The sequence below is a fragment of the Borostomias antarcticus genome, assembly GCF_949987555.1.
Source record: "Borostomias antarcticus genome assembly, chromosome: 4".
Taxonomy (NCBI): Eukaryota; Metazoa; Chordata; class Actinopteri; order Stomiiformes; family Stomiidae; genus Borostomias; species Borostomias antarcticus.
In genome coordinates, this window is record NC_140237.1 from 33,299,145 (window position 1) to 33,316,137 (window position 16,993).

The following is a 16,993-nucleotide window of genomic DNA, read 5'->3' on the forward strand; positions in this document are numbered from 1 at the left end:
AAGACTGATCCCTTGTAGTTAAACAGCAAATTAATCTGGCAAGAGAGAGAGAGAAAGAAAGAGAGAGAGAGAGAAATGTGGAAGACGTGAGGAGAGAGGAGACTGAAGAATACACTTCCTGTACTACTGTATAGACCAGACGGCTCTAGCCCTTTGATCCTCTACCGCAGGCAGCCATTCGGGCTATAAAGCCAACTACCTATACACACACTCAAACTGCCATGTGGGCCCTGACTCACCCACAAGCCGCACCATGCAGGAAGCTGAGACGGAGAACGTCAGTGCGGGTGCACTGAAACTTAATGCTATTAACGGTTACAGGATAGGTGTCTACAGATACGTCGAATCTAACTGATGAGCAAAGGCATTGCAGAGATTTTTGAGGACTACAATTTTGAGGAGGTTACGAGGACCACAAGAGGACCAATAACAGTGATTTGGGTACTGTACTGTTTGTAGATTACCGTCAAATATGAACATGCAGGTCACTGCGCCTGTCAAAACCCTCGCCCCTACTTTAGGTGAACGCAGTGGTTAAAAGCGCAGCAAAATTGCCCACCAATCAGACCCGGTCCATTTATGTTACGATCAGCTGATGCTATTGTGTTTTTGTTTTTTTCCCCCGCGGTGTGGCTCGTGAACAGCTTTACTGGGGACCCCCGCTAGGGTCGTCAGAGGAGCCAGGCCCGGTCTGCCTCCGCCTTGAGCGGAGGAAATGAGCTGTGTGCAGAGCCAAAGACCCATCCTTAACCTTAGGCTCTGGATCCCTAGTAAAACTACTGAAATGGTCCACATCCGAAGGGGAGGTGCGTAGTGTGGCCGGGCTAGTCAGCAATGACCACGGAGCTAATAGAGGGTTGCGCAGGAAACTCCGTGAAGTGCACTCCTCCATGCACGCAAGCACAATGTTACTTATTATGAAATATCAGTATCTCTAATCTTGTTTCCAGGACTAATATCAATTCCAAAAACAATGCTGGTTCCAAAGGTTTAGAACCTCAATTCAATGCAACATTAACAGGGAGCAAACTCTTCAGCCGGGTGATCTTCTGTTCTTCCTCTGTTCAGTCATCTGGCCTGCTCTCGCTTTTGTTTCTCAACCGTCTTTCTTTAGCTGAGTGATGTGTAGAGTTCAGTTGGGCGATCGCGACGCTGAGTGATGTAGAGTCCGGCTCGGTGATCTCGGGGTGATGTATTGTTTGATGTATGGTTCCGGTCGGGCGATCGATCGGCGCTACGGTGATCTAGTGTGTCTTTGCGGGGCCGGGTGCGTGCGTCTGCGAGCGGCGCGGTGGAGCGCGAGGGCCGTGTGAACTGTGGCTGAGGTGATGAAGGGGACAAATGATCAGGCCCCAGTGACACCTAATAGATCAGGGCTTTACGACCCCCAGTTTAGCAGATGAGAGAGAGCGCGGCTCCAGGCCTCGCCTGCCCAGGGGGCGCGCGTCATTAGGCACCATATAAACTTTTGAAGTGGCAGGCCCAAGGAAAGGCCAGGTATGTCAGGCGATAAATTGTGGTCTTAAATACAAACACGAAAAGTGAAAGAGTGCTTGACCCCTGACAAAGATGACTACCTCTGCTTCATAATGTCTTCTGTTTTTCACCCCTTCAATGGGCGCCTGTCAGCCCTGACTTACTGTCTTCAGCATTACTCTCAATCAGCCTGTGAATTGGGGCAATTCTTTGATGTTTGACTTTGTGTATGTATGGATCCTCAACAATGACTCACAAAGTAACAGAATACACCCACTAAATAATTCTGACGTTTAAAATAACAGAGGTGAGTCCTTTGAAGTTTTTGGGTTATCATAACCGTGTCCATTACCACAGTGTTACGGGGACAGTTTGGACACTGCGAGAGATTAAGTATGCACACCAGAAAAATAAATAGTGCAGTGTGCATGCAAATGTATGGTATTTTGGGTGCATACCAGGGAATCTGAGCTATTCCTCAAGTTTATGGCTCCCTCTCATGTCCAGAGTGCGCCAGACAGAAAGAGAGAGAGAGAGAGAAAGAGAGAGGGGGAGAGAGAGAGAAAGAGAGAGAGAGAGGGTGTTTCTCCCATGCAACTCGCCCAGGGACAGCTGACTGGCTGGGATCTAATTGCTCTCAAGTGAGGTCAGCAAGAGGCATTTATCTAAGCGGAGCGCACAACAACGGGGGAAGATGCACAGAGCCAGACATCCATGGGAAGTGACAGACCTAGAGAGCTCCTGCCTAGCTCACCAGCAGCACTGGGATCAGCACTGGGATCACTTCAGTCTCTCAGCACAGACCACTAGGGAAACTGAACACGCTTCTAACATTTCTGACCGCTCACAACAAATGTAAGTTATTGAAGCTTGGTTCAATTTTGTAATTTTGCATGCAGCAGTTGGGACATTTCTTCGCTTGAGTTCTTGGACTTGTTAGAGAATGTGTGTCGCAGCCTGGGTTAGAGGAAGCTTGTTGTAGCTGTTAACAGACACAGGGTCCAGACACATTTAAAATGAATGGATAAGAGATAAGGACATATTTCACCGTCCAGACAGAAAAGCGATAAAGCCAGTTATCTGAAGAGACTAAAATATCCTTTAAGGCATGGCTCCTTTCAGGTGAGAATAAAAATAAACTGATGTTTGTTCAAATTAGCTGGAAGTTCAAACTAAGCACAAATTATATTGATCCCAACTCATGAACCTCATCCGCTAAAAGTGTTTTCTTTTAAATGTCTCTTCTTTCTCTAACAGAACAATATCATATTTTTAACACTGAGCGATAGCCTTCTTCTCAACTCTGCTCTGTGTCACCACATCCTGAAACAGACAAGATGCTGTTGGCTGTTGGATTATGGTCTCCTGCGTCCAACACAGACAGAACACAGAGCCACTGAGGATTACAGAGATACATCCAGCCCAGAGCCCAGTCACCACCAGCACAGAGCCCGCCACGCCATCCAACTGGGGGTCCCCTACTGCGGGGAGGGGGGACGCGCCGGGTCAGGGGTGAGGGCTCCGAGGTCAGGGGCCAGGGGCCAGGGGCCAGGGGTCGCGGGGCCGAGGGACAGAGCACGGATCTGTATCTCACATTTCAGTATGTTGTTCATGAAGCCCCACTGTAGTGCATTATAATGCGCAAATGGATGCTGCCCTGGAACCTGCCAAATCTGCTCTCGGGACTGTATGTGCACATGATCTTCCTGGTGGGCAGCGTGTGTGTGGCCTGCAGTGACCGCACTCCGGAGCAACTGGACGCCATCATGAACTGTTCAAAGCACGACCGCCACACCAGGAACTATGACTACATGGAGGGGGGGGATGTGCGCATCCGCCAGCTGTTCAGCCGCACGCAATGGTTCCTCACGGTCGACGAGTACGGCAACATCAATGGGACACAAGACTCCACTAACTGTTACAGTAAGGCTGTTTTTCTTCTTCGTTTTTTTTTTTTCAAACGCAGGCTTATTTCTTAGAAATACAATTAGGCCCAGGCTTTGGGGGTTTGGCCTGGCCAAACTATGCGATTAAGCAAGCCTCCTGTCTGGACTCCTCTGACTGATCTGGAATGTGGGTGAAGTTTCTATTTCATGGCTTTTTAATATGTCTGAACATGGCCCTCAGAAACAGTCCAAACTATTTTTCAATTATAATTGATCGCCAAAAAGTGATTGGTTGCTCATGTTTAGTCATACAGAGAGAGAGAGGGAGAGAGAGAGAGAGAGAGAGAGAGAGAAAGAGTGAGACAGAACTGGCTGAACTCTATCGGTCTTATTAATGAGCCCCCTGCGTAGTGAGTCAGTGATGAGGCGTTGGAACACGGTTGTGGAGCAGTGGGCCGGTCTTCAGCTAAATTGCCCTTTGTGTAATCACTGTGTAAATGGGTCATGTGTCCCCGTTCAAGCAGCCAATCTGACAGAGGTGAAGTGTAGCAGGTGTGGGATTTGGCGAGGACAGTCATAACAACGTCCAAACGCCAGCTCTAATGAAGTAAACCCAGTGGCTGGCCGGCACTGGGTGCCAGGGCCCTCGGAGGTTAGAAACGTGCCGCCTGGCAACACACTGTCCTTGGCTGACTCAAAAACAACCCAACTTAGACCCTCTGGGGAAATCTGAAATGGGGGCAAGAGAGATAGATGTGAACGACACGGACGAGAAGTCAGCCCAGCTTGAGCTTCCCTAGAATGATAAGTTAGTGCTTCACACAACCACTCAGGCAGACTCTGGTTTATAACATAAACTATTTCAAAGCCAATAGCACTAAACACTATCACTGCATGACCGATGGTGTTCCCGGGGTCTTGCGAGTTTCCTTGTGTGTGTAAGAGACATCTGGGGAGCGTGCTGCGGAGGATTTTATCGCTACTTTTGCCGACATCAAACAACATCAAATGCGTAACCATCGAAAACAAAACTGTTTAAAGTAAGCGTGATTACTGAACATCCCTACCAAGCACGGCACTGTACCGCACGCTACGAGAATGTTGGTTAACACTCCGGTAGTTGGCTGTATAAGGGAGTGTTTAAATAGCACCTTGAGACCTTTAGGGATCTGTGTGAAGGCCCAGCGTTCAGTGGCGAGTGCTTTGAGGTAGCTATCGTTTCCTCCTATCTGACAGTGCGCCTGTAGCTGGAATGCTGGCGTGACAAAGGATGGATGGAAAAGATGGTTGCGTAACAACTGGCGATGAAAAGCAGAAAAAATCTGATACACACCCAGATGTGGCTGACAATAGCATGCAAAAACTACATGGAAACATGCAGACTATTCCTTGAAGACACCAGCATTTATTAAATGTACCAGCGGGAGATTTATTATATGTACCATCTACTAAATCTCTGAATCATATTTCTCTGGCTGTGTAGACTAACAAGCCTTGGAAAGCCCGACGCACGCAGTCTGAGGCTTTCAGTGGAAAAAAAAAAGGAAAAGAGAGAGAGACCAAAATGCCAACCTGGGAGATGCATGACTGTTGGCTGCCACGGTCCCTTCTAGCAGAGAATAAAAATATATCGGCCTATTTCCAGAGAGACGCATCTCTGAGAACAGACAGTCTCACATTTGACTCTGAGGTATGCACTCACTCTCGCTGTGTGGAGTGGGAGGTTGCACAGAACATGAACTCAGCCCTCAACAGTTTCCAACTTGAAGCCACTGGAAGCCCAAATCCAATGTAGTATTCTAACTATGTAATGTAGGGTCTAATTCACATAATAGTAAGCATCTTAAAGTATTAGTTTCAATCCAAAAACAGTGTCTGTCCAGTCCAAAAAACGTTCCTGATAGTAGGTTTGAATTGGGCGTGGTTATGCTTGGACATTTATTATGAAAATTATGCAATTCCGCGAACCAATCATAAACAAAATCCACATCAGTTGTCCCACCCCAACAGGTGCAGCTGCAACTAAACCTCTCTGCTCCCACTCAGACTGCCTCTTTTAGTCTGAGCCAACTTGTCTCTATGTAGCCTTTTCCAATTAGCTAGCTCAACACCTAACCAGTTACAAATCACGGAGAGGAGCCAGTCAGTGTGGCCAATGGGAAATCATGACAAGCTCAAAAGATAATTAGAATAGAATCATAATATGGCGCTATGTGATGCTAACGCCACAGAGCCATTAGCATTGTATCCATACTGTAGCTGTATTCATACAAATAGGGGCATCTCAGCTAATGTTGCATGTGTAGCGTTATGCTAACTATTCTATTCTACTCAGGATAAGTGATATGCATAGCAAAACATTTCAACCAGTTGAAATGGATTATTTTCAGATGGCAGGGCTGTTGAATCAGACGGCTCAAACATAGAGGGCGGGACTACGCTGATTTCTTGCACCGTTGCCGTTTGACATGGGCAGAGCTGTCAATCAGGGAGATGTCAATCAAAACCTTACCTACCACGCCTACACAGTTCTGAGAAATGGTCTATTTAAAAAAAAAAAAAAATTAAGAGCTGTTTTTGAACTAGTTTTTCTAATATGTCAATAACATTTATTTTCACTCAGATGTTTGTGGATGCTTAATGAGACACTAAACTTTGATATTGTGCATTTTTACTGGCTTTAACTTTGACTTACTGTATAGCAAATGACTTTATAGCAAATTACTTTATAGCAAATTACTAATATTGAAATGCTATTGAAAGTCTAACATATAGTCTGTCTCCCTGGATGGTCAATCTCCAGCCTTACTGCTTTAACACAACCTGACAACTAAACAAAAACAGGTCCTTTTTAATCTAATGGCTTAAACCTGGGAGAGTACATATCTAATTCCACCTGGTGTGGTCTGGTCTATGTTGCGTCTATGTCCGCAGTAGAAGAGAGTCTAGCTCTAGAGGTTGCGTGTCTCTGTGGTTGGGAGGCTGGGGCTAACCGTGTCTCTGTGTAGTTGGGAGGCTGGGGCTAACCGTGTCTCTGTGTAGTTGGGAGGCTGGGGGCTAACCGTGTCTCTGTGTAGTTGGGAGGCTGGGGCTAGCCGTGTCTCTGTGTAGTTGGGAGGCTGGGGCTAACCGTGTCTCTGTGTAGTTGGGAGGCTGGGGGCTAACCTCACAGGACCTCACCTCAGTCTTTGCTCCCGACACCATAAAACAGGTTGGAGAAGCTCTTCCACATGTAATGTGTCTCATATGCTCTGGGTGGCGGCGGGCTTGAAATATCACACCAGACAGCAGGAAACCTCCGACAAACTCAACATCTCTTACTTGACTCACTCTTCCACTGCGAATGTCGACGGGTTGGCTCAGCGGGCTACCTACTATGGCCGTATGAATTATTAACTCTACGGGGGGGCGACGGGCCATTTCAACAAAGGCAATGAAAGTGCTGTAGCATGTGGTAGTTGTGTGTGTTGACAGTCTTTATTCCGGGCCGCTCTAGAGCTGAGAAAGTAGCCGTCTCTTTTTCTCATCCGCATTTGTGTTTGACAAGTACTGATCCTGAGAGGTCAACTCTATCCTTAACAAGAGGCAAATGTGGATTCAGCCTCAATCGAGGGGGGACAGAATTAGGGATCACCCACAAATTAGTTTACTTAGCTAGGGGCAGGGCCAGGGAGAGCAGGCAAATCTGTTCAAGCTGGGGTAAGCCTGCAGCCGCAACATGTGAGAGCCATATGGTGTGTTTGTGTGTGTGTGTCTGTGTGTGCGTGCGTGCGTGCGTCTGTGTGTGTGTGTGTGTGTGTGTGTGTGTGTGTGTCTGTGTGTGCGTGCGTGCGTGCGTCTGTGTGTGTGTGCATGCGTGCGTTTGTGCATGTGTGTGCGTGCATTTGTTATGACGTGTAGCAGTAAAAGTGTAGCAGTAAAAGTGTATTTCTCTGTTGCCAGTGTGACAGCAGCTCTGTCCATCTCCCTTCACACACATCACTCACTGAACCCAGCACTCCCGCAGCACGCAACCACCACAACAGCCACATCAACGACGCCCGCCACTCCATCCCCCGCACCCCCTGGAAGCTATCCCCTTCATGCAGCTTCACCTTTCACGCAAATCTACCTTGTCATCAATGCGGACTATGATTTGTAGTAAACTGGAAAAGTCATGGTTTTCTCAAATTAGTCCTGGCGTGAGCAACTCTGTTCATGTGGCGTTTGGCACTTGAGGTTAACGGATCATAGGCTCTGGAAATACCTTTTCCGCGGTCAGAAATAATGAAACAGTCATGCGTTAAACGTGTAAATCGGACTGAAAACGACCAAAACTACAAACTTCAAAGTGGCTGTTACAAAAAAGTAACTGTTGAACAGACAACAGAAAATGCACAGTATGAATAATCAGAACTGTAACATGAAGTAATATTGAGTTATGTTACTATGGTGAATACAGAGACATGCAACAGCAGACCCACGCCAGCTCTGACACGGACCTGACGTCTTTATTGGCTTAATCTGAATAGCTGAGGCTCAGGGAGATCAACATAAATCTGGATTCCAGCTTTGATGACGAGGCAGCGTCTGTCTGCATCTATCTATCTATCTATCTATCTATCTATCTATCTATCTATCTATCTATCTATCTATCTATCTATCTATCTATCCATCTATCTATCTATCTATCTATCTATCTGTCTGTCTGTCTGTCTGTCTGTCTGTCTGTCTGTCTGTCTGTCTGTCTGTCTGCATCTCTGTCTGTCTGTCTGTCTGTCTGCATCCATCTGCCTGTCTGTCTTTCTGTCTGTCTGCATCCATGTGTCTGTCTGCCTGTCTGTCTGCATCCATCTGTCTGTCTTTCTGTCTGTCTGCATCTATCTGTCTGTCTGTCTGCATCTACAGTGTATATGCCCAGGTTTGGTACTGAGAAAAGCAGGAGGAACAACACTCACAACCCGACACAGGTGTGACACACATATATTGTATACAATATACTGTAGACATACACACATGCACACACACATATACAAATTGCACACACACACACACACACACACACACACACACACACACACACACACATACAGTATATATATATATATATATATATATATACATATATACATATATACATACATACATGCATACATACACACACACATACACACATACATACACACATACATACACACATAAAGTACATACATACTGTACACACACACACACACACACACATACATACATACATACATACATACATACATACATACATACATACATACATACATACATACATACATACATACATACATACACTGTGTATTCATCTTCAGGGCCCAGGCTCAGGTCATGGATTTGGCTGATGTAGTTTGTGATGACACTCTAATGAAAGACAAATTGCACACACATACATATACTGTGTACACACACACACACACACACACACACACACAATGTGTATTTCATCTTCAGGGCCCAGGCTCAGGTCATGGATATGGCTGATGTGGTTTGTGATGACACTAATGACAGACTGAAGAATTCACAGAACTCCTCTGCGGTCATTTGTGGGACACACAACTATGTTGTTATTATTGAAAATAGTGTTTTAAAAGCAGCTAGTCCTTCTCTCAGACACAGCCTTAGGACAATTAAAGACACAGTATCCTCTGTGAGCTCATTGCTGTGGCTACAAAGGAAGTGGAACAGTAAACAGGCTTTGAGCAACACAGCGTCACTGAGGGTTGAATGTCCTGTGTGGCTGATGCAGATTTCCCCTAAGTAATAAGTCACACATCACAACTGTGTTTTATTAACATATTCGTCTCTGGTTGGACTTCACAGCTTTTGTTTCTGGTTTCCCGTCATATACAGTCATGCGAACTTCAATACTTCGCCCCGTCTCTTGGGGAGAGCAGCAACGACAGCGGCAGCGAGGTTTAAGAGGACCGTTCGGACCAAGCCAGACCGCCTCCTTATCCAGTGACCACGCCAGACCACCTCCTTATCCAGTGACCACTCCAGACCACCTCCTTATCCAGTGACCACTCCAGACCACCTCCTTATCCAGTGACCACTCCAGACCACCTCCTTATCCAGTGACCACTCTGACCACCTCCTTATCTAGTGACCACTCTGACCACCTCCTTATCCAGTGACCACTCCAGAACACCTCCTTATCCAGTGACCACTCCAGACCACCTCCTTATCCAGTGACCACGCCAGACCGCCTCCTTATCCAGTGACCACTCCAGACCACCTCCTTATCTAGTGACCACTCCACCACCTCCTTATCCAGTGACCACTCCAGACCACCTCCTTATCCAGTGACCACTCCAGACCACCTCCTTATCCAGTGACCATTCCAGACCACCTCCTTATCCAGTGACCACACCAGAACGCCTCCTTATCTAGTGACCACTCCACCACCTCCTTATCCAGTGACCACGCCAGAACGCCTCCTTATCCAGTGACCCCTCCAGACCGCCTCCTTATCCAGTGACCACTCCACCACCTCCTTATCCAGTGACCACTCCAGACCGCCTCCTTATCCAGTGTTGCACAATAGCCTCCAAGAGGGGTCGCTGAGCAAGCAAACTCAATTCGTCTGGTAGTAACTGCCTATATTTTAAACTAGCATCAGTGTATTATATTGTGTATATTGTACATCTTATTGGATATTGTGTAGGGTATATTGACATAGTCTATAAGCAAGACGAAGGCAACACATTATTACTGAAGTTGCTACTGGGACTTATGAGATTTCAACCCTCTACAAGATCCAGAGTTACTGTAGCAAATCACTTCCTCTTTTTGTGCTGTCATTTCTAAGGAAGCGTAGAAACGAGAGATGGTTTATAGACGCGATCGATTGAAATGTAGCTAAACATTGTAGCTTGCTGGTCAGCGCTGTTTCCAGCTAACGTTTGTCAGCTACCCTCGCTGTAAAAACAGCCTTGATCGCGCCTCAGATTTAGCTGCTAATAAAACAAAACATTCGCTTTCATCTGTGGGAATCAGTTCTAATTTTGACTGGGAAATATAGTTTTGAAGTGTAGAAACGACAGGTGGATTTGTAGATGCAATCTATTGAAGTGATTCAGTTCACAATGGCTCATATAGCTAATTATCTACGTAATCCACGTAAACAACGTCTTGGCTATCATCTGTGTGTTGTTGTCCAATTCAGATTGTATTTTAAAAGTGTATAAACGTGACTCGATCACTGGGGTTGGTGAGAGTCCTATACACTCATTGATGTAGGCTAGCTACATGTATCTGACTGAATGAATGAATGAATGAATGAATGAATGAATGAATGAATGAATGGCCTTTCGGTCTCTGGGGCTGTGAGGGTCTATACAGTAGATACACACTGTAGGCTATGTAACTGACCAATCGTGTTTGATGGTTATTGTAATAGGCTATAGGTTAGGCTACCATGTTCATCAACCATGGCAATGCCCGGTATAAAAAGTTCACAAAATTGTCACAACTGTCGGTCTGAGGGAAATCAACCGGCACGATCAGTATCAGCATCTTTTTTTATAACAAGCCTATCAATGTGCAGAAAAAATGAAATAGCGAGGCTGCTAAACATGAACGTGTTGGGATCTTCGAGGGAATGCAGCTGATCATTGATTACTACTCCTGTTGCTGTCCCCTCCTCCTCCTTCGACTCTGATCAACGTTGTCGGACACTGTGATTTGGAAAACGAGCCTGAGGTGATGGGAAATGTAGGTCATGAGTGCTGTAGTCTCGGAGCCAGACTCTCTACGGGAGAGAGTCTGGACTTCAGCCGCTTAGAATTTGTAAAAGGCAGTTCTTAAAAAAACTCAGCACTTCCGGTCCGGACTGTCTACTACTCTCTACGGAATTTTGACAGGATATCCGCCCGTTTTTTACCCAACTTCCTCCAACAAAATTTCAGCGAATACCAGACGTAGTAGACAATCCGGACTGGAAGTCGACTCGTCTGACCCGCGAGACTATGAGTGCTGCAACGTGGCTATAGCACAGTATTTCAGTATACTGTGGTGTACCTTATTGTCTCTATCTATAATACCTTGCCGCTGTAAAAATCCACATTTCCCCACCCTGGGAAATAATAAAAGCTATCCTATCCGATTAACCAGCAATATTCCTACTGCTGTGAGTAACGCCCACTCGCTAAGGTTTGTCATTTATACACTTCTGCAATGAATGGACTAACTGGTCCGTAGCCTATGTGAATGAGTGTGAATAGGCTATGTCGTCAATAGCGTAATTATCACAAACATTTGAATAGATTTCCTCCCTGTGTTTCTGTGACATTCGCTACCAGCAAACACTGAAAATGCACGCCCTCAATTGATGTAAATTAGGCTATTATTAGGCTATCCGACCATACAAATGGATTGTGGAGGAGGGGGGTGCTTAGGTGAAGTCAGGGTTGTTGGCCGTGACCGCTCCAATAGCAACTCGCCATGAACGATGTAGCCTACTCCATTTGCTGTGCAACATCAACTGTCCACTTGTCAAAACTAATTGCCAACAAACTGACCAGCTATTTTTCCCACGTGCGCTCAGTCTCCCCCTCTACTGCAGACCGACCATTTGAAATAGAACCAAATAGTTAAGTTAGGATTTCTTAAGCAAAATATACAATCGCCTATGAGATCTGAGATAGGATAGGACACGTGTTATATTACAAGTCTGTTGTACTAACGGTTGTGCCACTTGTGCTGCCGTGTTTGGGGATGCCTTGAATCAGTGTTAGCCTCGCGTCACCAGTCTCTCCTCGGGGAGAAGAGCCTGGTGTCTATTTACTTCACTCTCTCCTCGGGGAGAAGAGCCTGGTGTCTATTTACTTCATCTCCTCGGGGAGAAGAGCCTGGTGTCTATTTACTTCATCTCCTCGGGGAGAAGAGCCTGGTGTCTATTTACTTCATCTCCTCGGGGAGAAGAGCCTGGTGTCTATTTACTAGTCTCTCCTCGGGGAGAAGAGCCTGGTGTCTATTTACTAGTCTCTCCTCGGGGAGAAGAGCCTGGGGTCTATTTACTTCACTGCCTTAATCCCGCCCCATCATCCGGCTCGAGCCTGTAGAGCCCGCCTCCAACATCCGCTTGCTTTATTTTTCCCTAACCGGTAGTTCTCCTCGCATCTTCTTTTACAATTTTCGTCGGTGTTATGCCTGGTGATGCCATCGCGAATGTTATCTACTCGAAACTTCACCATGTGCAGCCTACAGTAAAAACATGACAACAACTGTTCGTCTTCCGGTCCAGACCGGATGGTTATGCGATGCGTCATCGCGCTTCTGCTCTAGACCGGCGAAACAACACAGAACGAGAAAGGCCCCAGACTAAATAAGTGTAGGCCTATCATGCGTTGGTAGCCTCCCTCCGCCTACTGCAGCTGAAGCAAACTGACTAGGCTAGGCTACTGCTGTTTCTTTACTAGGTTCAAAAATGATTGAATGACTTTGTGCAACAGATGTTTCATTGTGAAAAATAGGGCCTATATTTTCCTGATAGGATTGATTTTTTTATTTGATTTTTGACTTTTGAAATATTACATAATTATTTTGATAAGACTGACTCGCTCAGAAGAAATGCAACCGCTTGACTGTCGATTGCGACCCGTAGGCTGTGCATGTAGGCAGTCAAATCAAACAAGCTTGACATTTATTTGGAAACAGCATGCTAGCATAACCTGTTAGATGGTATTTAGTTTTGATAACTGGTCAGTTGATATATGTTTGCCCATATTACCTATCTTATAGCTACTTTTCCATGGCTCGACTTGCTACACTAGTTCACCACTCGCCAGCAATGAACCTGGACTAGGCTATTGCAACAGCCCTCCCCCTGTTACCTGTTCATATTCAAATTAACTGGATGGATGTGTTTCATAGCCAGTGGGCTAATGGATTGTGGGGGAGGGGGGTGCTACTAACGTTAGCGAGTTCCAGCTACGGCTTAATTGTGCTGTTGGCGGTTACCGCCCCATTCCATTTCAAATTTTTGCCGGTCTGTCACTGGTGTTGGGCTGAATTCGATAGTTTGATTGATAGAGGCCAGTCCTGATTTCGATAGCAACTAGCCATGGACGGAATGTACTGCATTTACTGTGCAACATCAACTGTTCAGTTGTCAAAACAAATTGCCAACAAACTGATTATGCTGGCCAGTTATTTTTCCACTCAACCTCCCTCCGTCCACTGCAGCTGGAGCAAACTAACCAGGCTACTGCTGTTTCTCTCCTTCTACTAGACTACTCGCTTCAAAATTCATTAAACCTACAGTACCACCAGACCGATTTTAAGTGTTGACCTGGCAATCTGCCCCAAATATTCCAGCCCCATTCCAGCTGGATAGAGAAACTATCAATTCAAATGCAGATCGACTGTTTGAGATAGAATTGAATAGTTAGGATTTCTTAAGCAAAGATACAATAGCCTATGAGATCTGGGATAGTCTAGGACAAAACCATGAGTTTAAGAATAGCTACTGTATTAAGAAGATAAACATTTTCCTGTAGATAGGACGTCACTAATTATTTTACAAAGTGCACAGCTACAGACCTTGAGTGATAGGCTACTGTACCATCGTTGTTATTAAGTGGTTACTTAATAAAAAATAATGATATAATAATAATACAAATAAGAGAAAATAATGTCTTTCCTTCTTAACAATGTAATAGAATTCTAAAGGTATACCTCAAAAAGTAGGACGGGGAATTGAACCAGTGATCCTTAAGTTGCTAGTCTGCTACACTAACAATTGTGCCCCTTGCGCCAGCCATGTTTGTGCGTGCCTTGAATCGATAAGTGTATTATGGGTTGGTAAATACGGGTTGAAATGAAATAGTCCTCACTGATTTAGTGCTATTTATTGATTGTATATTTAATGTTGTTTCTCTGACTGCATCGTTGAAAATAGGGGTTGAAAATGTGGAATTTCTGAGTTTCCGGTTTAAAATCTAAAGAACGAATGAAGTCCGATCAATTGGTAAAATGATAGCCCCTTAAAATAACCAATTTTATGTAGGCTACTGATGTAGCTAATCCAAAAAAGCAGTTTGCAATTCAGACCGGTTAAACTGAGAAACGTAGCTTACATTAGGCTATAAGCAACGGCAACCAGATTGTCAGAGAAGCCTAGTAGTCTACTATACTGTAGCAGTGCTCTACTGCCCCTCCTGGTTCCGGGTTGTAATAATAATTTTACCGCCACTGTCGTTGTTGCTCTGGCCACAAGGTGCGGCAGTATTTAAGTTTGCATGACTGTAGTTGCTATTGTACTGTATGTAGGCATGTGATCATACTCTGCATGATGTTTATGATCTTCAGACAAAATCCTCGCTAAATAAACAATGAAATACTGCTATTACTAAATCATACACTAGAAACAGATGATCTGTTTAACTGCCTCATCATAATAGCTCCTGCAACAACCTGCCATGCATTCGCCCTAAATCAAGAATACCGACGTCAATCAAAAATTCACCCATTTCATTTTATGATGTATCATAAAACTGCTGAGCCAAATTACGTTTTTTTTTTTTTTTTACCCTCTCAAAGAGTTGAGGCGCAGGTCTGAAGAGTAGCGTGCAAAGCGCATGCAAGGAGGTAGTTTCCGCAGTCCCAAGGGAGGCAGGCCTAATCTGCCTCCCATATGTGCCATGGCATGAGCTGTGGTTGTGTAATGGCCACCCAGACCAGTTAACAAGGCTAGGCTAAACCACAGACTGATTAACCACAAAAACCTCCATCCTGTTGGCTAATGAAGATGAATACTGCTGAGGCGCACAGGCTCAGCACTGCGATGGAGGCCTCCTGTCCTCTGATTGTCTGTAACTCTAACTGTAATATTGTGGATGTCTTCCTAGCTATCCTGGAGATCCGGACCGTGTCTGAGGGAGGTGTGCTAGCCATCAAAGGGGTGAAGAGTCAGTACTATATCTCCATGAACAGGACTGGACTGCTGCAAGGCAAGGTAAAGTCTTTCCTCTTCTGCAGACTTAAGAGATTTCTATCAAAACTATTTAAATCCCATTAAGCAAACCAATCACAGCTTGAAGCATTATCCCTTTTCGTGCTCCACAGAAAACCTACAATGAAAACTGCAACTTCAAGGAGGTTTTCCTAGAAAACTACTTCAACGCTTACTCGTCTGCCAAGTGGACTAAAAATGGCAGAGAAATGTTCATAGCGCTGTCTCAGAAGGGGAAGCCACTGAGGGGGAAAAAGACCAGGAGGGAGCACATAGCATCTCACTTCATCCCCAGAATGTGCAAAGCCAAGGAACAGAGAGTGGACTGACGGAATGTGTGCACTGATGGTGATGGTGACGAGGAAGACGCCCGACGCTGGGATTAAATGACATTGGGATGACTGAGCAGATGATCCATATAACGTTTCAATCACATTATACTGTAAAAGCTGCCAAACACAGAGCAAAATATAAACTCCTTCTCGACGTCACTCTCCTCTAGGTTGTAAATAGGTAATGTTCGTATTTTCTTTAGATGCTCCTCAGCCGTAAGATTTTTGAGTTTTTAGCGACATCCTCCCTTCTTTCTAAGGATTTGTCAAGGATTTCATAGGATTTATCAAACATGGATGGTTGATACTCTACCTTCTGATGATGGAGTCAATGTATCTGAAGCACTAGGTTTTTGCATGTGTACTGTAGCATTTGTCATAAGAAAAACAACAATCCTTAGTAGAGTAGGCAGATTATTTTAGAATGTAACATAAATTAGCTCAAGTTCGATGAATAAACAAACCCTCCAACTTCAAAAGCCAAAATATTTAAAGTATTGCGTATGCTAATTCAAATGATAATTATTGTTATTAACATTATTACTATTACTATGTAGATAATACTGTACGGTATACTTCCACATTATCAGCAGAGAAGGTCCAATGCAGGAGTTCACTGTAGTCAGTTGGCTTGACCAATGGTAAAGGAAGCAAGCTGGACTTGTCTTTGCACTGTACAGGTGCTTAAAGCACATAAATATAGCCTATAAATTCAACAGATATGAAAGGTACAGCAAATAAAAATATATGTCATTATATATGTCATATGTCATTCAGATGGAATAGGCTGAGCTTGGTCCTATGCATTCTAGCTGCTCTCTGACTCCATATTCATTTTCAAGGTGTGGTTTAACAATGGAAGAATATTATGATGCTGCTGCTGGAAATATATCCGGATTAAAATACAGAGTGAACACCATTTTAATGTGTATGTTATGCATTGATTTTTTCCATTATAAATGATTATTATATAAATTAATGTTGAACTTCATTCTGTCCCTTACTTGTTAATCCAGTATTTATTTGAGGAAAACCTTTTTTTCTACAATTTCTGTTGAGACATTCCATTTCCCCAGATAATATTATGGCTCACACAAGAATCTTAGCAGTACATACCAGAGATTCATTTATTTAATTTAGTTTTTTTTTCCTTGCTGAAATAAATGTAAGTAATAATCACATACTCATCTCATTTCCAACCGAAAATCTTAAGACAAATCTAACTTTCACTCTGCACACTACAATATCTCCATACTGGCATACCATTTTTTGTTATAATTCATTGTTGTAAGTTATTTGTGTTATTTATATAAAACCAATGATGCGTTCTGGTTATTTGG

General features: G+C 44.4%; 1 protein-coding gene across 1 annotated transcript; it reads left to right on the forward strand.

Annotated features, from left to right (window-relative positions):
• Window positions 1-3,113: 3,113 nt before the first annotated feature.
• On the forward strand, window positions 3,114-15,650 carry fgf7 (fibroblast growth factor 7; the record flags this gene model as incomplete). The annotated part of the gene is made up of 3 exons (XM_084436803.1): window positions 3,114-3,399; window positions 15,218-15,324; window positions 15,435-15,650. The coding sequence occupies 3 exons, from the start codon at window positions 3,114-3,116 to the stop codon at window positions 15,648-15,650; spliced, it is 609 nt and encodes a 202-aa protein (XP_084292929.1).
• Between the last annotated feature and the right edge of the window lie 1,343 nt (window positions 15,651-16,993).